The sequence below is a fragment of the Malaya genurostris genome, chromosome 1 (genome assembly GCF_030247185.1).
Source record: "Malaya genurostris strain Urasoe2022 chromosome 1, Malgen_1.1, whole genome shotgun sequence".
Taxonomy (NCBI): Eukaryota; Metazoa; Arthropoda; class Insecta; order Diptera; family Culicidae; genus Malaya; species Malaya genurostris.
The window spans coordinates 21,891,458-21,906,687 of record NC_080570.1 but is presented as its reverse complement, the minus strand read 5'-3'; the positions used below and the strand labels follow the sequence as shown (position 1 = coordinate 21,906,687).

General features: G+C 37.4%; 1 protein-coding gene across 1 annotated transcript in view; it reads right to left on the bottom strand.

The window, feature by feature from the left end:
- Positions 1-1,943: 1,943 nt before the first annotated feature.
- LOC131434592 (calexcitin-1-like) overlaps positions 1,944-15,230 on the bottom strand; it is a 147,828-nt gene continuing 134,541 nt past the window's right edge. Inside the window, exons 6-7 of the mRNA XM_058601446.1 lie at positions 10,122-10,257; positions 1,944-9,414 (exon numbers count right to left, since the gene is read on the bottom strand). Coding sequence (XP_058457429.1) covers positions 9,304-9,414; positions 10,122-10,257 — 247 coding nt within the window. The 3' untranslated portion in view covers positions 1,944-9,303. The remainder of the gene's footprint in view (positions 9,415-10,121; positions 10,258-15,230) is intronic.

The following is a 15,230-nucleotide window of genomic DNA, read 5'->3' as shown; positions in this document are numbered from 1 at the left end:
TTTCGCGAAATGATTCGCAGCCTAAGAATTGTGTATTCGGCGAAAAGGCTTCCATGAAACGGGACTTTTGGTGAAATGATTCTGACTTTCCTCTAACACCTTCTTTGACGATTTCACATGTCTACTTACTTACTGTTTGTTAAGAAACACTGTCCGAACATTCATTTTGCTACCAGCATCCACCTCCCTGCTACGGAAGCTGGTTCCTGAAACCGACGCATTTTGTTTTGGTGGCGTTGTTGTCAACAATATGTTAAGCTACGTTCATACCATACAATCAAACTACACTGGTGTCAAAAGTTAATTTCTTCAAACCCAATTTGCAGGGTACGCGAGCAATGATGCCAAGTATAAAGAAAATCAGAAAACAAATTTATTGAAATGTATAATTTTAGCTCACCAATGAAAATGAAAATTTTCGGAGAATGCATCACTTTTTTTTCAATTTCATTGGTAATAAATGTTTTTAGTGACAGGACTGTGTAATTAAAATAGGCATCAAGCCGTTTTTCTTTTTAGTGAATTAAAGTGTAACCAAAAAAGATTTGTTAAATTAGTGTAAACTCGAATGTGTGTTTAGTTTTACGAGAAGAATGAACAGTTGTGTTCCACACTGTGGTCGCATTAAGCATTTCTATCCAAACCTGACTTTTTTCCGGTTTCCAAAAGATCCGGTAATACGTCAACAATAGATTCGATTTTTCGTTCAACATGAGATATTTCGTGTTTTGTCATCAAAGCTCAATTAATTGTTTTTAAGCATTAATATATAATAAAGAAATGCATTCATTAAAACATATTTTATGTTTATTTCAAATCAAAAACCTAAAGTCTAAAAATTTAAATATAATATTTTTTTTCTAGCATAGTTATTAAAAAAATCTGTAAATATGGCTACACTGTAGCCGATACGTTGGTATTTATTCTATAGGGCGAAAATGACGAGAAGGATGATTCGGAAGGAAGAATAAAGGACTATTCACACATATCCGGTCCGGTTCAGTGCCGGCACGACACCGTGCACGGATACTGATATTATTTCATTCGTTTTCTATGCGCGCATTCACACCTTTCCGGCACAGTGCCGTTTCAGTGCAGCTCGCCGTCAGTGTCGCGTCCGTCCGGCAAACTCAAATTCGTCGTCACCGATATTTTTCATTTTCACTGAAGTCGGTATGTCATTGCATTGGCTGTGCCGGAACGGAAACAGCACGGAAACGGAACGGAAGGGTACCGATAAAAAAGAGCACTGACGGCGCACTGAAGGCACTTTCACTGAACCGTCACGGAACTGAAATGTGTGAATAGTCCTTAAGAAGCCAGTTGTCAGGTCTTGTCTTAGACTAAAACCAAAGAACCAAAATTTCGACTTCAAGCAGCGTTGCCAAGTTGCCAGATTTGTCTGGTAAATGCCAGATTTTTCTCGTTTCGCCAGACACTCAAACTAACCAGATATTTTGCCAGATTTTCCAAATTTTTCAAATTTTCCTAGATTTTGTCAGATCTAGCTAGATCTTTACGGTTTTGGCATGTATATTACTCTAGGTTGGGAGACCATTTTTTCTATTCATTGGCTCACTGAAAATGAAGCCCGGCAAAAATTCCCTAAACCCAGACAAATGCACATAAATGTTTGAGTTTTGACCGATTTAAAAAAAAAATGACAACTCTGCTTACATATGCACTCTAATTTGGTGTGGAGTTTGACTGTGTTGCCAAATCAATCAGTATCTAATTTGATATTCTGTTGTAAAATTCAACCTACTTGGATCATATTTAGGTCAAAATTAGGTCGTTGGTGAAGTTAAATAATAATTTTGGTTAATAATAATCTGACATTTCGTTAAGTTTAGTATTGTGTAGATTTTCTTACCTGTATGAAAAATGCGTCTTTTCCGTGGCGGTTACGGGAATGGTCATCAAACCAGAAAATAACGAAGAGGTAGGTTTATGTTAGACTTTATTTCAATCAACATTCAACATTAATATAGATCCTATGTTTTACATTTCAAAGTTTTCATCAATCAAATCGTTCGTATGCTTCAAAATTATCGCTCGGTAGCTTCAAATCGAACAATGACCGTATTGTTTTATTAATTCCTTTATTCCACATTTAACCAGAGTTTACGTTGGAGCTTTTATTTCAAAATTCTCAATTTAGCTTCTTAGCATTTATCTCTATCTTTTTGTTTAACAGCAACTGGTCAAACGTCTATGGTACGGTTTAGTCACATAATTCTAATGGTATCGAAGGTCAATCAGTTCTCGATATTGATAAAAGACAAGGAAATTTAGTGATTTTTTTTTGCAAAAGTGTGCCGGAGACGGACACAGTAGGAAGAAGGAAAGAGGAACACTCACAGTTTTATTGATATGGGCGATTGGTTTTCGCAAGTCCTCAATAGAATCACAGAGCAATTGACTACAGTTGAAGATCATGTTTTGAAGGTAATATTTAGCCATTTCCGCTCCACACTCGAACACATAAACATCTATGATGAATTGACCATCGGTTTGTAATAATTTGTTTAGTTTTGTTGTTTTTTTTTAAATACACGAATCTACTGCTACGTATCAATGTTATCAAAATTTTCGCGTCATCAAAATCGACTTTTGCCAAGTGCTTACTGCTACCGATACGATTGGCACCATATTGGATCCGATCTTAGACCTACCAAGAACTCTATGGAAGTGAAAATAGCATTTGTGCGCTGGACGCTTCAGGAATGCTTTCAAAACAAGAATCTAAAAAATGCAGTTTAACAACAACAGGAATGTTCGATTTAGTTTAGTAAGTGAATGAAAAATTCGGCTATTTTTTGCTAAAGAAACGCATTCAATTATGTTGGTTAAAATGTAACCCCTCGGCAAAAAATTAATGCTCGGAAGCGAACAGGCAACAACTTAACAAGTTAACTTTTATTTGGATTAGGATAGAAATTGAAAACGGTTACTCGTTCATCGTCCCGGTCTGCTAACTTTGGTAGCCAGTTGCGTCCAAATCAAAGATATGCAGTAATTATTCTTCTACTTCCTAACCTCAAAATTGACGTGTATTAGAGCAATGGACGTCTCGTGCTATCGTACGCTATTTTGTAAAGTTTCCTTCCACACAGAGTTGTTTGCTTAGTTAGAGAACATTGGTTGTTTATATGCTATAGACTTTTCTTTGACATTTCAACATCATCTGATATAGAGATTTTTTTTTCTGTTTGTTTGTTTGTTTGTTTATATCATATATGTAATAGTATTAGCTATCGAGTACTATCATTCTGTTCTTATCTAGGATAATATTCAAAAGTTTTCAAATGACACCAGCTTAGTTCTTTGTAAAAGGATGATATTTGAAGGGTTATTCGGGGAGCATCCCGCGTTTGACTCACGCAGAGAAGATTTGGTAAGTTCGCTTAGTGGAATGTTTTGTTGATTTCACAACAGTCCCGAACTGGTCCTAAAAGGCTTAGACTTTTCACCTAGTTTCTGATTCAAACTCAATCTTTTTATGTTCTTTTAATAACATTTTGTACGAAATCAGTCTGTCATTTCTAATCGATTTCAGAATGGTTTGTTCCATATTGTAAGTGAACTATAGATTTAGGCAAGGCTAATAATTATTATCGATCTTATGCACTAACTTTCCAGTTCCTGGAAAAATCATATCCAACTAAAAATAGTTTATTCGTTCGAAGCGGATCCGGGTCTGAATAAAGAAAAATCGCAAACGATGGGAAGTTGTCGTCAATATTTTTTGAAATTGTTAATGCAATTTTAGAAAGTGTGCTCGGAAGCACTTTTTCAAGTTTTTACTACCAAAGGTTTTACGTCAAATTCTTAACTGTCTGAAAAATATAAAAAAAACCACAGAAAGAACTTCAGTCTGTAGATATAGTGAGCAAAATAAAAAAAAAAACAGTCAGTTTCCAAAGCCTGCCACATGTATTAACTATCTGTAAAAAAACTTCGAAAATCTGCAGAACATAAACAAAACAAAACTCGGACATCTGTAAAAAATTGCATGTGACAAACATGTCAGCAGCACTTATCACAAATTTTACAAATTGGTAGACAAATCTCCTCATCTGGCATCTCTGTTTCCTAGTGAATTTCACACTGACATTTCACCCATTACTTAATTCCATGCTTGCCACTTGGGCAGCGCTACAATCGCAGAAGAGTTACGTTGAATCGTCAAACAACGAACAGAGCTGTGGATGTAAAATTCTGTTTCGCAACATGAAACAAAATTTCACCAATTATGACGCACTAACTACATGAAAATCTCTGAATACGAATAAAATGAATGGTTCAATTTCTTTGATGTTAATTAATCTGAATTCTTCACCTATAATTCTAGAGATTCTGGAACTGAATTCTGATCCTGAATTCTGGGAACTGAATTCTGAAACTGGAACAGAAACCTGAATCTAGATCGTTGTGAAACACTAATTCGAGCCTAGAATTCTGGTTCGGAACTGAATTCTAAGTTTAAGTCCGGTACAGGACTCAGTTTTCAAATTTGGATCCAAAATTCAGCTTCGAAACTGAGTTCTATGATCCAGATCCGGAATTTAGTTCAAAATCTTCAGAATCTAACCTCTTAATTCAGTTGCACTTCTAGAGTTTTGGCTCCTAATTCTAGACCAGCATACTCTAGCTGGATTCAAATCTGGTTTCTGGAATGCATTTTAGAACTGAGTTCTGGATATAAAAATGATGCTGAATGTAGTTCCAGAATCTCAGGCTCGGAACTCAGTTTCCGAATACTGAACGTGAATTATAAGTCTGAATTCTGAAAAGGGATTTTGGAACTGTATTCTGGTCTGAACCTTAATTTCATTCCCAGAATTTCAGTTCCAGAGTCCAGGTCTAGAAGCAAGATCCTGATCTCTGTCCAAAATTCAGGCTTAGAATCAAAACCTTAAATTCGGTTCAAGTTCCACAGTTCTGAAATTCGATTCTGGCCCTAGATTCCGGACAAAGGAATGATTTTTAGATCTGGATTCTGGAAATTAAAAAAACGTCTGGTGTTGGGGTTTGAAACCGAATTTCAGAACTGAACTCTAGAATTAGATACAGGACCTGAATTCCGGTCTAAATTGAACGAGACAGCTACGCAGGCTGGAATGAATGCAGCATCAAGTTATTTGTGATTATCTCATACTACTGAAAATTCTATCATAAATTAGTGATCATATCGCCGATGACGTGGAAAAAATCATGTTGATACGTTGAATAAAACAGGAGATATTCACGATCAAAAACTTATCACTCTTTCATTTTGAAAAGGCATCCCATAGTCAAGTAAAACGTATTCACTTCAAATTCTGTCTGTTTTTCGAAAAAATTTTAGATTCAAAAGGAAATATCTTATGGTACCATAGTCTGCTATTGAATTTTATCCGGATCCGGCTTTCGGTTCCGAAATTATTGGGTGAAAAATGTTTAAAAAAATCAATTTCACTGAGTGATCATTTGAACGGCTGAAAGCAGAAATTGGATAAATACAACTTAGCTTGGGAAACCCGTTCAAGTATTTATGAATGCAAGAATCGGATGATAACTTTGAGAGCAAGAACCGGACACGGATTTTGCAATGTAAGAATCGTTTAAAAACAACGGTTATTGCAAGAATCGGACTAAAAAACTTTGAAGGAGGATCCAAAACACATCGGAACTCACCTCGATTTTGTTTTAGAAAAATGCTAAGTCAATTTACGCAAGATCCCATTGACAGCCATTCAATTCTACTCGGACTTCGACTTCTGGTTCGGAAAATACAGGGTGATGAATGTCAAATATTTAGAGATGACAACAAAAAGGAACCAAATCTTCAAAATTGTCATTCAGTTTGAATTGGATCTGCGCACTTTTTTTCGCTGAATATCGGCGAAATCATTACCGAGATTTGAACCGACGAGTACTCGGTAATCATCTCGGCAAAAGATACAATTGCAAAGTATCGGAAATATCAAATTTGACAAACGTCAGTTATTACCAAATTTGTCAGCAAAAGTTTACTGTCTGTTCGGCATAACCTTTACTGAATGTTCGGCAAAAGTAACGAAGTGAAAATTGTAAATTACTGATCCTCCAGCAACTAAAAGCAAACAAAGAATTCCGACAAAGAAAGCAGGATCTGGAACGTGCATTCTTTAAATAATCAATAATAATTTGTAGTTATTATACTTACTGGATAAATCGTAGATTCTCACTTCTTCGTCAGAAAATAACTGCGTAGTGAGTAGCGAAAATATGAACCATAAATCACAGTTGCCTTGCCGAGTTTCGGCAAAAACTAATACATATTTCAAAATTTTGGTCAAAGCATTTGGTGATTTCGGGATAATTGTAAATCCCTGATGAGTTTAGTATAAGATTTTGTCAAATCTCGGCAAAAAGATGCTCTTTTTGCCGAAAAATAAGTAAATCTACTGAACGGATCACGGAAATCGTAATATTTATTACTGAGAAATCGGAAAAATTGTGTGTTGTCGATCTGTCTCGACATTCTTCTTTACCGAGCTAGAGAATTGGATTTAACTGTGTGACTTCTGGTTGTGGAATTAAAGGGTACACACTAAACATCGTACGGTAACTTCTTCCAAACCTTTTAACGAATTTTGAACAGCCGAACTACCAAACATTCTCAGTTTCTTTTAATATATCAGCACAAACAAACATTTGTTTACAGCAAAACCTTAAGATACCGCTGTGATGAAACGTTATTTTTGCTGAAAAACTCAGCTACCGAGGTTCGAACAGCTGAGATCGGTTTTCCAATTTAAGTGTGTACTGAGTGTTGAAAATGTCAAATCATAACTTAATTGGGGATGCAAAACATTAACGAAACGTTCAAGCTTATCCCAAAATATTTCAAATATTGCCTGTTGGTGGCGAAGCAAACCTACTTCAGTTTTGTCGGTCCTCGATTTCCAGTTTCGCAAGCACCGCAAGTTGGGATGAAAACCTTCGAAATGGGAATTACATCTCAAAACACTGATGAGAAATGCATCGCTAAAACACTAGGTGGATTTTTGAGGGTTCGATCATTCCGATTGCCTGTCTACACACTTAAATTGGATTACCGATCTCAGTTGTGCAAATCTCGGTAGGTGGTTTTCTCAATAAAAATAATGTTTTCATTACAGCAGTTCCTTAAAGTACGACTGTCAACAAATGTTGATTTGTGCTGTTATATCGGTAGTATGAAAGTGTTCGGTAATTCGGCTATTCAAAGCTTCTAAAAAATGCGAAATTTACCGAACTAAATATACACTAAAAACCACCAAACGAAGTTTAGTGTGTACACAGTCAACTTTGTTCGGCAATTCTTGCCATATTTATCTCTTTTTTGTGCTAACGGCCAATAAACCACCTATCAACATTCACTTTGCAGAGGAATCTCCAAAGACTCAGTACTCGCTGAGAGTAAGTCCTAACAGAAAACAATAGAGAAAGGTTTTCTCTTACGTCTGCCGTTAAAATTAATACTCTATTTTTCTTAGCTCTCCTGAAATAACGATTCAAAATAATTCCAAATTGAGTAAAAAGTAGTCAATAAATATATACTTTTCGTTTTCTGTGTAGCTGCACAGGAGCTGATGGAAAATTCCGATAACCTATTAGGTTTTGCACGATGACGACACTAATGAACTGCCGATGAATCAAGTTCATCTCTGACAGTTGCCGTGTACTTGTTTTGTTTTGCGACTGCAAGTTAAAAATTGAAAAAATGACGAAAAAGTGCCTGTTGAAAACGTATTCCACAGTGAAAATAACTAAAAAGATTGCCCTGTATGTGTTTCCAGCATCAAGGAGCGATATATGTATGAATCTGTTGAGTGTGAGACGACTTGCAATTTTTACATTCGAACGATGAACTTCTGATGAACTTTTAAACTGTAAACAAGTACACGTCGACTGTCAAAAAAAGTTCATTCTGTTCATTTTTGTGAGGTTATGTCATGTTCGTGCAAAACCTAATGCCATTTCATTACACTTCAGTCAGAATAAATGGATGATGCAAACGAGATAGGCTTCTTTCAAGGGGAAACTTACTTTTATAGAAAGGCAACCATCATTGAAAAACTCAAAAACTATTTTCTCCTAATGAAATGTCAGTTCATTTAGTTCAATTTTCTAATATTTTTCTTGAAGATTTACCAAGCGAAAACTGCTTGTTGCATTTTTTAACCATGTCTGTTTTCCTAAGATTGTAAGTGAAACCTTAAATACCCGATGATTTGAATCGTGAAAAGAAAGCATTATCAAATAATTTCTCACTTTAATAACACTATTAAAACCCCATGTGAATTGATGACCGCCTCCGGTAGTATGGACATGCACATTATAAAAACATTTTTCATTTTTCAAGCCTACTATAATCAGCCAACCGAAAAATGACAGCTGATAACAAAATAGCCGTTCAAACACAGGAGAATCTCAGGCACGTACCGGATTGGAACTAAGTGAGAAGATAGAGCTGCATAGGTTGCAAAAACTACAAGGCACTCACCGAAAAAAAAATCCTAACCTAGAAAAAGCATCTTTGGCTTCTTTTTTTAAGTAGCTTTGCTGCAAGCAAAAACCGAAGATAGGCCACGTCACCTAGAAAAGCTGGAACCTATTCTCGTTGACTATGATTTATCATATTTCTGTGCTTCACAATTTATTATAATCACGTCACGGGACCGGTTCGCTTCCCCTCCACAAACGCTTTTAATGGCAACAAATAAAACGGAGAATATCTTTTTTTATTCGTTTAACTTCAGAACTGTTAATCCATTCGCTCGAGGTCTACCAACAGTTGCCTCGAAGTGATTTTCTTTATTCATGACACGAAACGGAAAATAATCTGCCTGACGGTAAACCGATTTAACCGTTCGACGCCACGCAGTGACATCTACCGGAACCGCATCACAATCAAAATGATTGATGTATTTGAAAACGCTTACAATTTATTGCACCAAACACCGAAACTACCAAATCTATCTCCGTCTGCGTCGTCAAGGTCCGAAATGCTCCCGACCGTTCGTATAAATTGTGGATGTGTTTTGAATTGGGAACTCAACGCTAGAGAAAAAACAACGCAACCCGAAGGCCGCCGCTACTAAATTTGACTAAATTGAAAAATGCCCTCTTGCGCCAGGTTCGGTCTGTTCTACCGATAAGTGTCTTCTTTTGTTCGGGTGCACTATCGCCGCCGCTATTGCTGCCGCTAGAGGGGTTCCAAATCCACCGGAACTCGGAACGTTGTTCGAGGATGTTGCTAAGAGCTAGAAATCGGTAGTTCGCTCCGCTACGTTAAAATTCTGTTTTACCGAAAATGAAGTTTCCGGGCGCCGTTGGATCGTCGGTCGAGAAATACTCGCGCCACAAATCGGCAAACTGCTCCCGGTTGACCTCATCAGAACCCTGCAGAAAGATAGCGAAACGGGAGAGAGAGAAAAAAAAAACTTATGAAACCGGTTCTGGAATTTACGATTGCATTGCCGCGTAGCAGAGTAGGAATTTAATTGATTTCTATTTTCGGGGGGAGCACAGGCACATCGAACCCAAAGGTAGGACTATATAGTTGTCCTTTCGGATAACCGCGAGGCTCGTCCGCACTATTTGGCGCAGGGCCAACCGGGATACGGTTCACGTCTGTCCGTGATGGCCCATGTGGCCGACTAATCGTAAAATAAAATGCATCCTTGGGTACAACCGTTTGCTAAACGACCAACTGATTGCGGACCAGGGCTATTTTAATGAAAATTCAATCAATATTTATCGTATTCGGGAATTTCGCTGAGAAGTGGCAGTTGCAGTGTCAAGCCTGTGCGGACGTGCCGGGGTTATTCGACCGGGTCTGACGTTAGCTATGAACACGTATAAAGTACCGCGTATTTTTTTATCGGAATGACACGGTTTTGAAAGCCAGTTGTTTTAGTAGAATGGACACAGTAGCTTCGGAACATAAAGTTTTATGTACCTTTGCGTAATCTACTCTGTTCATGGGGGCCTGACTGTTTGGATGAAACATATGAACTGTGTGGTGTAATTAAAATGATTGCTGCAGTTGGGAACTTTCCGGCGAAAAGCGCTGTACTTCAACATAACCTCAAAACCTCTCAGCTTACCTGCGCCATCTTCCGGAATGCTTGCTGACATTCTTGCTTATCGGGTCCGTAGCTGGAGCAAACAATGGAAAATTCCTCCGCATCGATGCCTCCGTCGTTGGAAGCGTCTTCTAGGTCGAACATGAAGTTCATGTATCTGGAAAAAGGTGAAAAAAACAAGGATTAATTCCCAGATACGGAATAACATTGCAACCGGTCGATACAATTTGCGGTCGGAGACAGCGATGTTAGATCTACGGATCCGTAGGCAAAATCTACGGAAATTGGATTATTTCTACGGGAATCTACGGAAATTTGAATTCATCAACAAAGAACTATGGGAATTAGTTTTGTTTGGCGAGCAAAAAGAGGAAGCTTTCCGCCGCGAGAGCTTCCGAGAAAAATGACTGGGGCGCCTTCTCAAAAACCCTGAACAAGAATGCGTAGAACTTTTTTGTGAATATCTCTTGTTTTATTTAGGGTAGCAACATAATTTCTTCTCCACATCATCGGAAAATTGCTGAACATTTATGATAAAATTTTCAGTAGTATAAGATATCCAGAAATAACTCAAAATCCGAGTTTTCTAAAATGTTTGGTATCAACATGCATTAAGGTAAAATTCAGTGCCAAAATAAGGCGCGCAAATTCCAAACACATGAATTGAATGAACCGTCACACAAAGCGTAATGCACTACAACTTTATGAGTTGACGAGCCTGATCAGTTATTGTGAATCCCATAAAATGCTTTCTACCGTGAATACGTTTTACTTTACTATTGAGCAATTTGACGTCTCTGTTACTCACACCGATGTAGAGTGCGCAGATCTATTCATATACGAAATTAGAATGTGTGCGAGCCGAAGTCAAAGTTTGTTGTGGGTTCAATTTTACACTGAGTTAAAAAAAATATTTTTGACTCATAATCATACACTGCGAAAAATGCATATAGAATTTCGTAAGCTATGAACTAATGAACCAAGTAGAAGACAGTTCCATTACGTGATATAGAGTTTCATGAACGATTTTATGTCTTTCTCAACTGTTCTCTTGGCATTGCAGTGTTTTTTATTGCATATATGTCTTCAATAATTGGCACGATGCGGCTCGACAAAATTCACTGGGTTATTTCGACATACTCACACTAGCATTAACCAACTGCTGAGAATAGTCACACCAACACAATCGCACGTGGATTGGACTATGGGGCGCCCTTTTCAAAATTCGCTCTGTTTAAGAATGGATACACTCAAAATAATAATCATGTTATAGTCCCGTGAAAAGTTATGTGAATATTTTCCACCCTACTTTTCACGTAGGTTTTAATGGACTGGCATTGGAAAACACTTCAGGGCGCACTTCCGGACTCACGCAGGCACTCGGTCCAGTCGAACACATGGAAACTATCATACTGGAATGGTCCGGTCGATGAAGTAAAAAAATGTAATTAAATAACATTTCTCGCAAATATTTACACTACTCACACTTTGAGGGCCACTGTTCGCCATTTTCAAAATCGAGTTTTTCACACTGGAAATTCACGTAGATTGTTTGACGTTCGGTCAATTCACGTACAATTTATGTGATGACTCTATTTATTTTAGGGAATGTTCGTGTAACATTCAATTTCGTCACGTAAAACATTCAATTTGACATTTGAAATCAGTTTACGTGATTTTTCAAGTGAATCGAACGTGAATTTTTATTTGATTGATGGTCATCAACATCCAAACCAGGGATGCCAGAATCGCAGATTAATTTGGGTTTCACAGATTTCCAATATGTTGCACAGTTTTTTTTAATTGACCACTGACTTCAAGCAAGTCTTCAAATTGCTAGGGAAAACAGAGCGCTTGTAAATAAAGAGATCTATTTTTTTGTCACACCAAAAATATGACCTGGTATCCTTGATAATTTTTCAATCTCTGTCTGACATGTTAGTAACGACATTGCAAATCCGTTGTATTGTAAAGTACAATTTTAGCCGAACATGAAAAACTCTCTTTCAGGTCGATCAGCGCTAAATTCTGATAAAAATATTTCACACACCATCGGTTTATTTTCCTTTCAGCAGCTTGATTTTTATCAATTCGTTTGACATGGAAGGAATCAACATTCATCTGTTAGCCGCAGTTCAGGTTCAAAAAGTTCGACTCTAACCTAATAATTGGGATTGGGCGGGGAAACGATAAAAAATAAACTCTCCGTCGGTTAAATTTCCCGCTATAAATCATCGATTTCCACGAAATGGAAATCATACCCACCAGCTTGCGTTCCGGTACCGTTGCTTTCGAGGCGGAAAATCGTTTTCTTTTTTTTTTTTTTTTTGTTGGCGAAAAATTATTCAAGTCGTGACAACAACACGGAAAATAAGTTTTTCAAAATTTATTGCAAGGTAGAGGCAGGCGGGAGGCCTAATCGATAATTTACCGGTACGGAAGGTTATTTGTCGCCCGTTCACTCGGAACAAAATAAACGTGTGTGGAACGTTTGTTTCCTGCTGTTGGACATTTTTCCACGAATCAATCAATCCGGCAATCAATTCAGTTGACAGCTCGGAGTGACCGCTTTTTTCAGGTCGAAAAAAAAAAGATGGCGGGCGATTTGCATGTTTTCTGGTCTGGTATGGGTGACAGTATATTCATTATTCAATAGCACCTTCTGGTCATCATTTTTTTTTGTGAATTTGAACTTTTTGAAAATGGGTTATTGTTTGTGTTCACTAATTCCACTAACAAGATTTTCCGGTTCTGCATTTTTTTGCGATTTCGGATATTTTTTTCTCCTTTCAGGATCATCGATATTTTTCTACTGGAAACTAAATAACTAATTTAGTTATTTCGTTCATAGTTAATTAGAAATCTCAAGAGATTCCTTGATTATTTCACTGATTACTGATAAATTATTGTCGTGAATACGACTTACTTTACTATGGGGTGCCTTTTCAAAATTAGCCATATGGAAGAATGGGCAGAACTTAATCGTGAATATCTCGACTTGTATTAATGGTAGCAACATAATTCTTTCACCATTTCATCAAAAATATGATCAGGAATTTAGGATAAAATTTTGAACAGTGTGAGATAACCACAAACAACTCAAAAATTAAGTTTTCTCAAAATTTCAAAATAATGCGGAAAACTCTTTACTTTCGCTTGGGTTTTTCGCGCAAGGACGACGATTTTGAGGTAGTCAGGCACATATCTTCAACTGAATGCGTATAAAAGGGGAACCGTGGTGAAAATCGATCATTTCTTTTCGTGCGTTCGATGGGAGCAGACGTCGTGGGAGTTAAACCATCAACCAGCAGCGACGGAGAGAGCGCCTTTTGCGTGGTTAAAACCTCAAACGCTCAGGTAGCAACTTTCATTCGCTTGCTGGCCTTCAAGGCGAGCAGACTGCCATCGCGAGAGTTAAACCATCAGCGACGGAGAGAGCACCTGCCATCATTTGGTTTTCGGTAGTCATAACGAGAAGTTCAATTTTCAGATTGTAGTTCCGCAATATAGGTTTAGAATTCAGAGCCTGCGTGCTGAAACTGGATTCTGGAGCTGTATTCCGGAACTAATTTGAGTTTCGAAATTGCAATTCTAGAATTGAAACTGGATTCTGAGTCTGTTATTGGTTCTAAATTTAGTTCTTGAACTCAGGATCCAGTTCTTTATTCCAGACTTCTTCTATTCGGTTCTTTTTAGAACCATAATAATACTCCTAAAGAATTATGCGGAAATTTACTTTAGTGTACTCTATAAAACCCATTCTGGTAGTCATGGCGAAAAATCGTCTTCATGTTTTAGAGCTTAGTTCTGGAATATGGGTTTAGAATTCAGAGTCTGCGTGCTGAACTAACTAAAATCGTCACCATTTTTTTATTATAAAGAACTATACTGCTTATTTCATAGTATTTAAGTGCGTTTCAGAATGTTTAATGTAACTAATCTGTAATTTAGTCTAGGCGCATCGTTTAAATTTCTAGTAATGAAAGAGGGGAAAGTTGCACAATTCAAACAATCGATGAACTACCAATTCGAATTCGGAAGCATAAATAAATCGTGTCATATTCGTATTCACGACATCCAGTTATGTCTCTGACATTACACACCCGTACTTTTTTCAAATGTCGTCTCAATTCGTTTTCTTGAATATCAATTTGTCAGCAACAGCACGAGTGATCATAGATTGGCTTCCGAAGAACGCTCATGATTAGAACACGGTTCTGGCTAGGAAAGTTATAGCACCAGTCACAGGTTCCGAATTTAGTTCTTCGATTCAGTTTTAGTTCCTGATTGTCCAGGTAAAAGGCGCTAAAAATGAAGAACCAATTCAAAATGGTTCTATCAGTCTTGTATGGCAAAAATCCGGCAAATACAGAACCATTAATAATCCGCTAGACGAAATTCTCTGCCGGGAACGGTTGTTGTATTGTTGCCAGATTCTTGCCGGAATTCTGTCAACATGCCGGCAGACGTTGCCAGCCGTCTAAGGGGAAATCTGCCAGACACATGCAAGCGTAGTTACGTGGCGAGAGAATGATGCGATTTCGCCTGCAAAATTTTGACAGTTACCAGAATCTTGCCAAGCTTCTGCCAGCTGTCAGAATTTTTCACAAGCGGGAATTACCGTGCTTCCAGTCCCAGTTTGCAAAATTCTTAGCAGCCGTGACCGTGGCGCCATGTTCACAAAAAATTATGTTGCCAATGATTTGTTCGAGAAATGTGAGAGCTGGATATCTTGTTAATATGATGTCTTTGCTAAAACTCAACCAAAATTCGTGAAATCAATTGAACAATCCAATCAGCGTGGTCACCACGAGATAGCGTTATGGTGATTGTTTTGACATATCCCATGTATTTAGAAAAATTTTTGACGAATTTTTCAATTTACTTGAGTTTGAAAGAATGCAGATGGCAAAACCTTACAAATATGGGTAAGAAAAACGATTATTCCCGTATTGTCATCAAACATATGATTTTAAATTGTCCTATACTCTTGACAATCTCGGATGAAATTTGAAATTTTCAGTTCACATACAGATTTGCTTTAGATGATAGAACATGAGTAAATGGACTAGTCATAAAACTTTTGATCATAATTTATCAATTAATCTCAAAATCCAACCCAAAAAACAA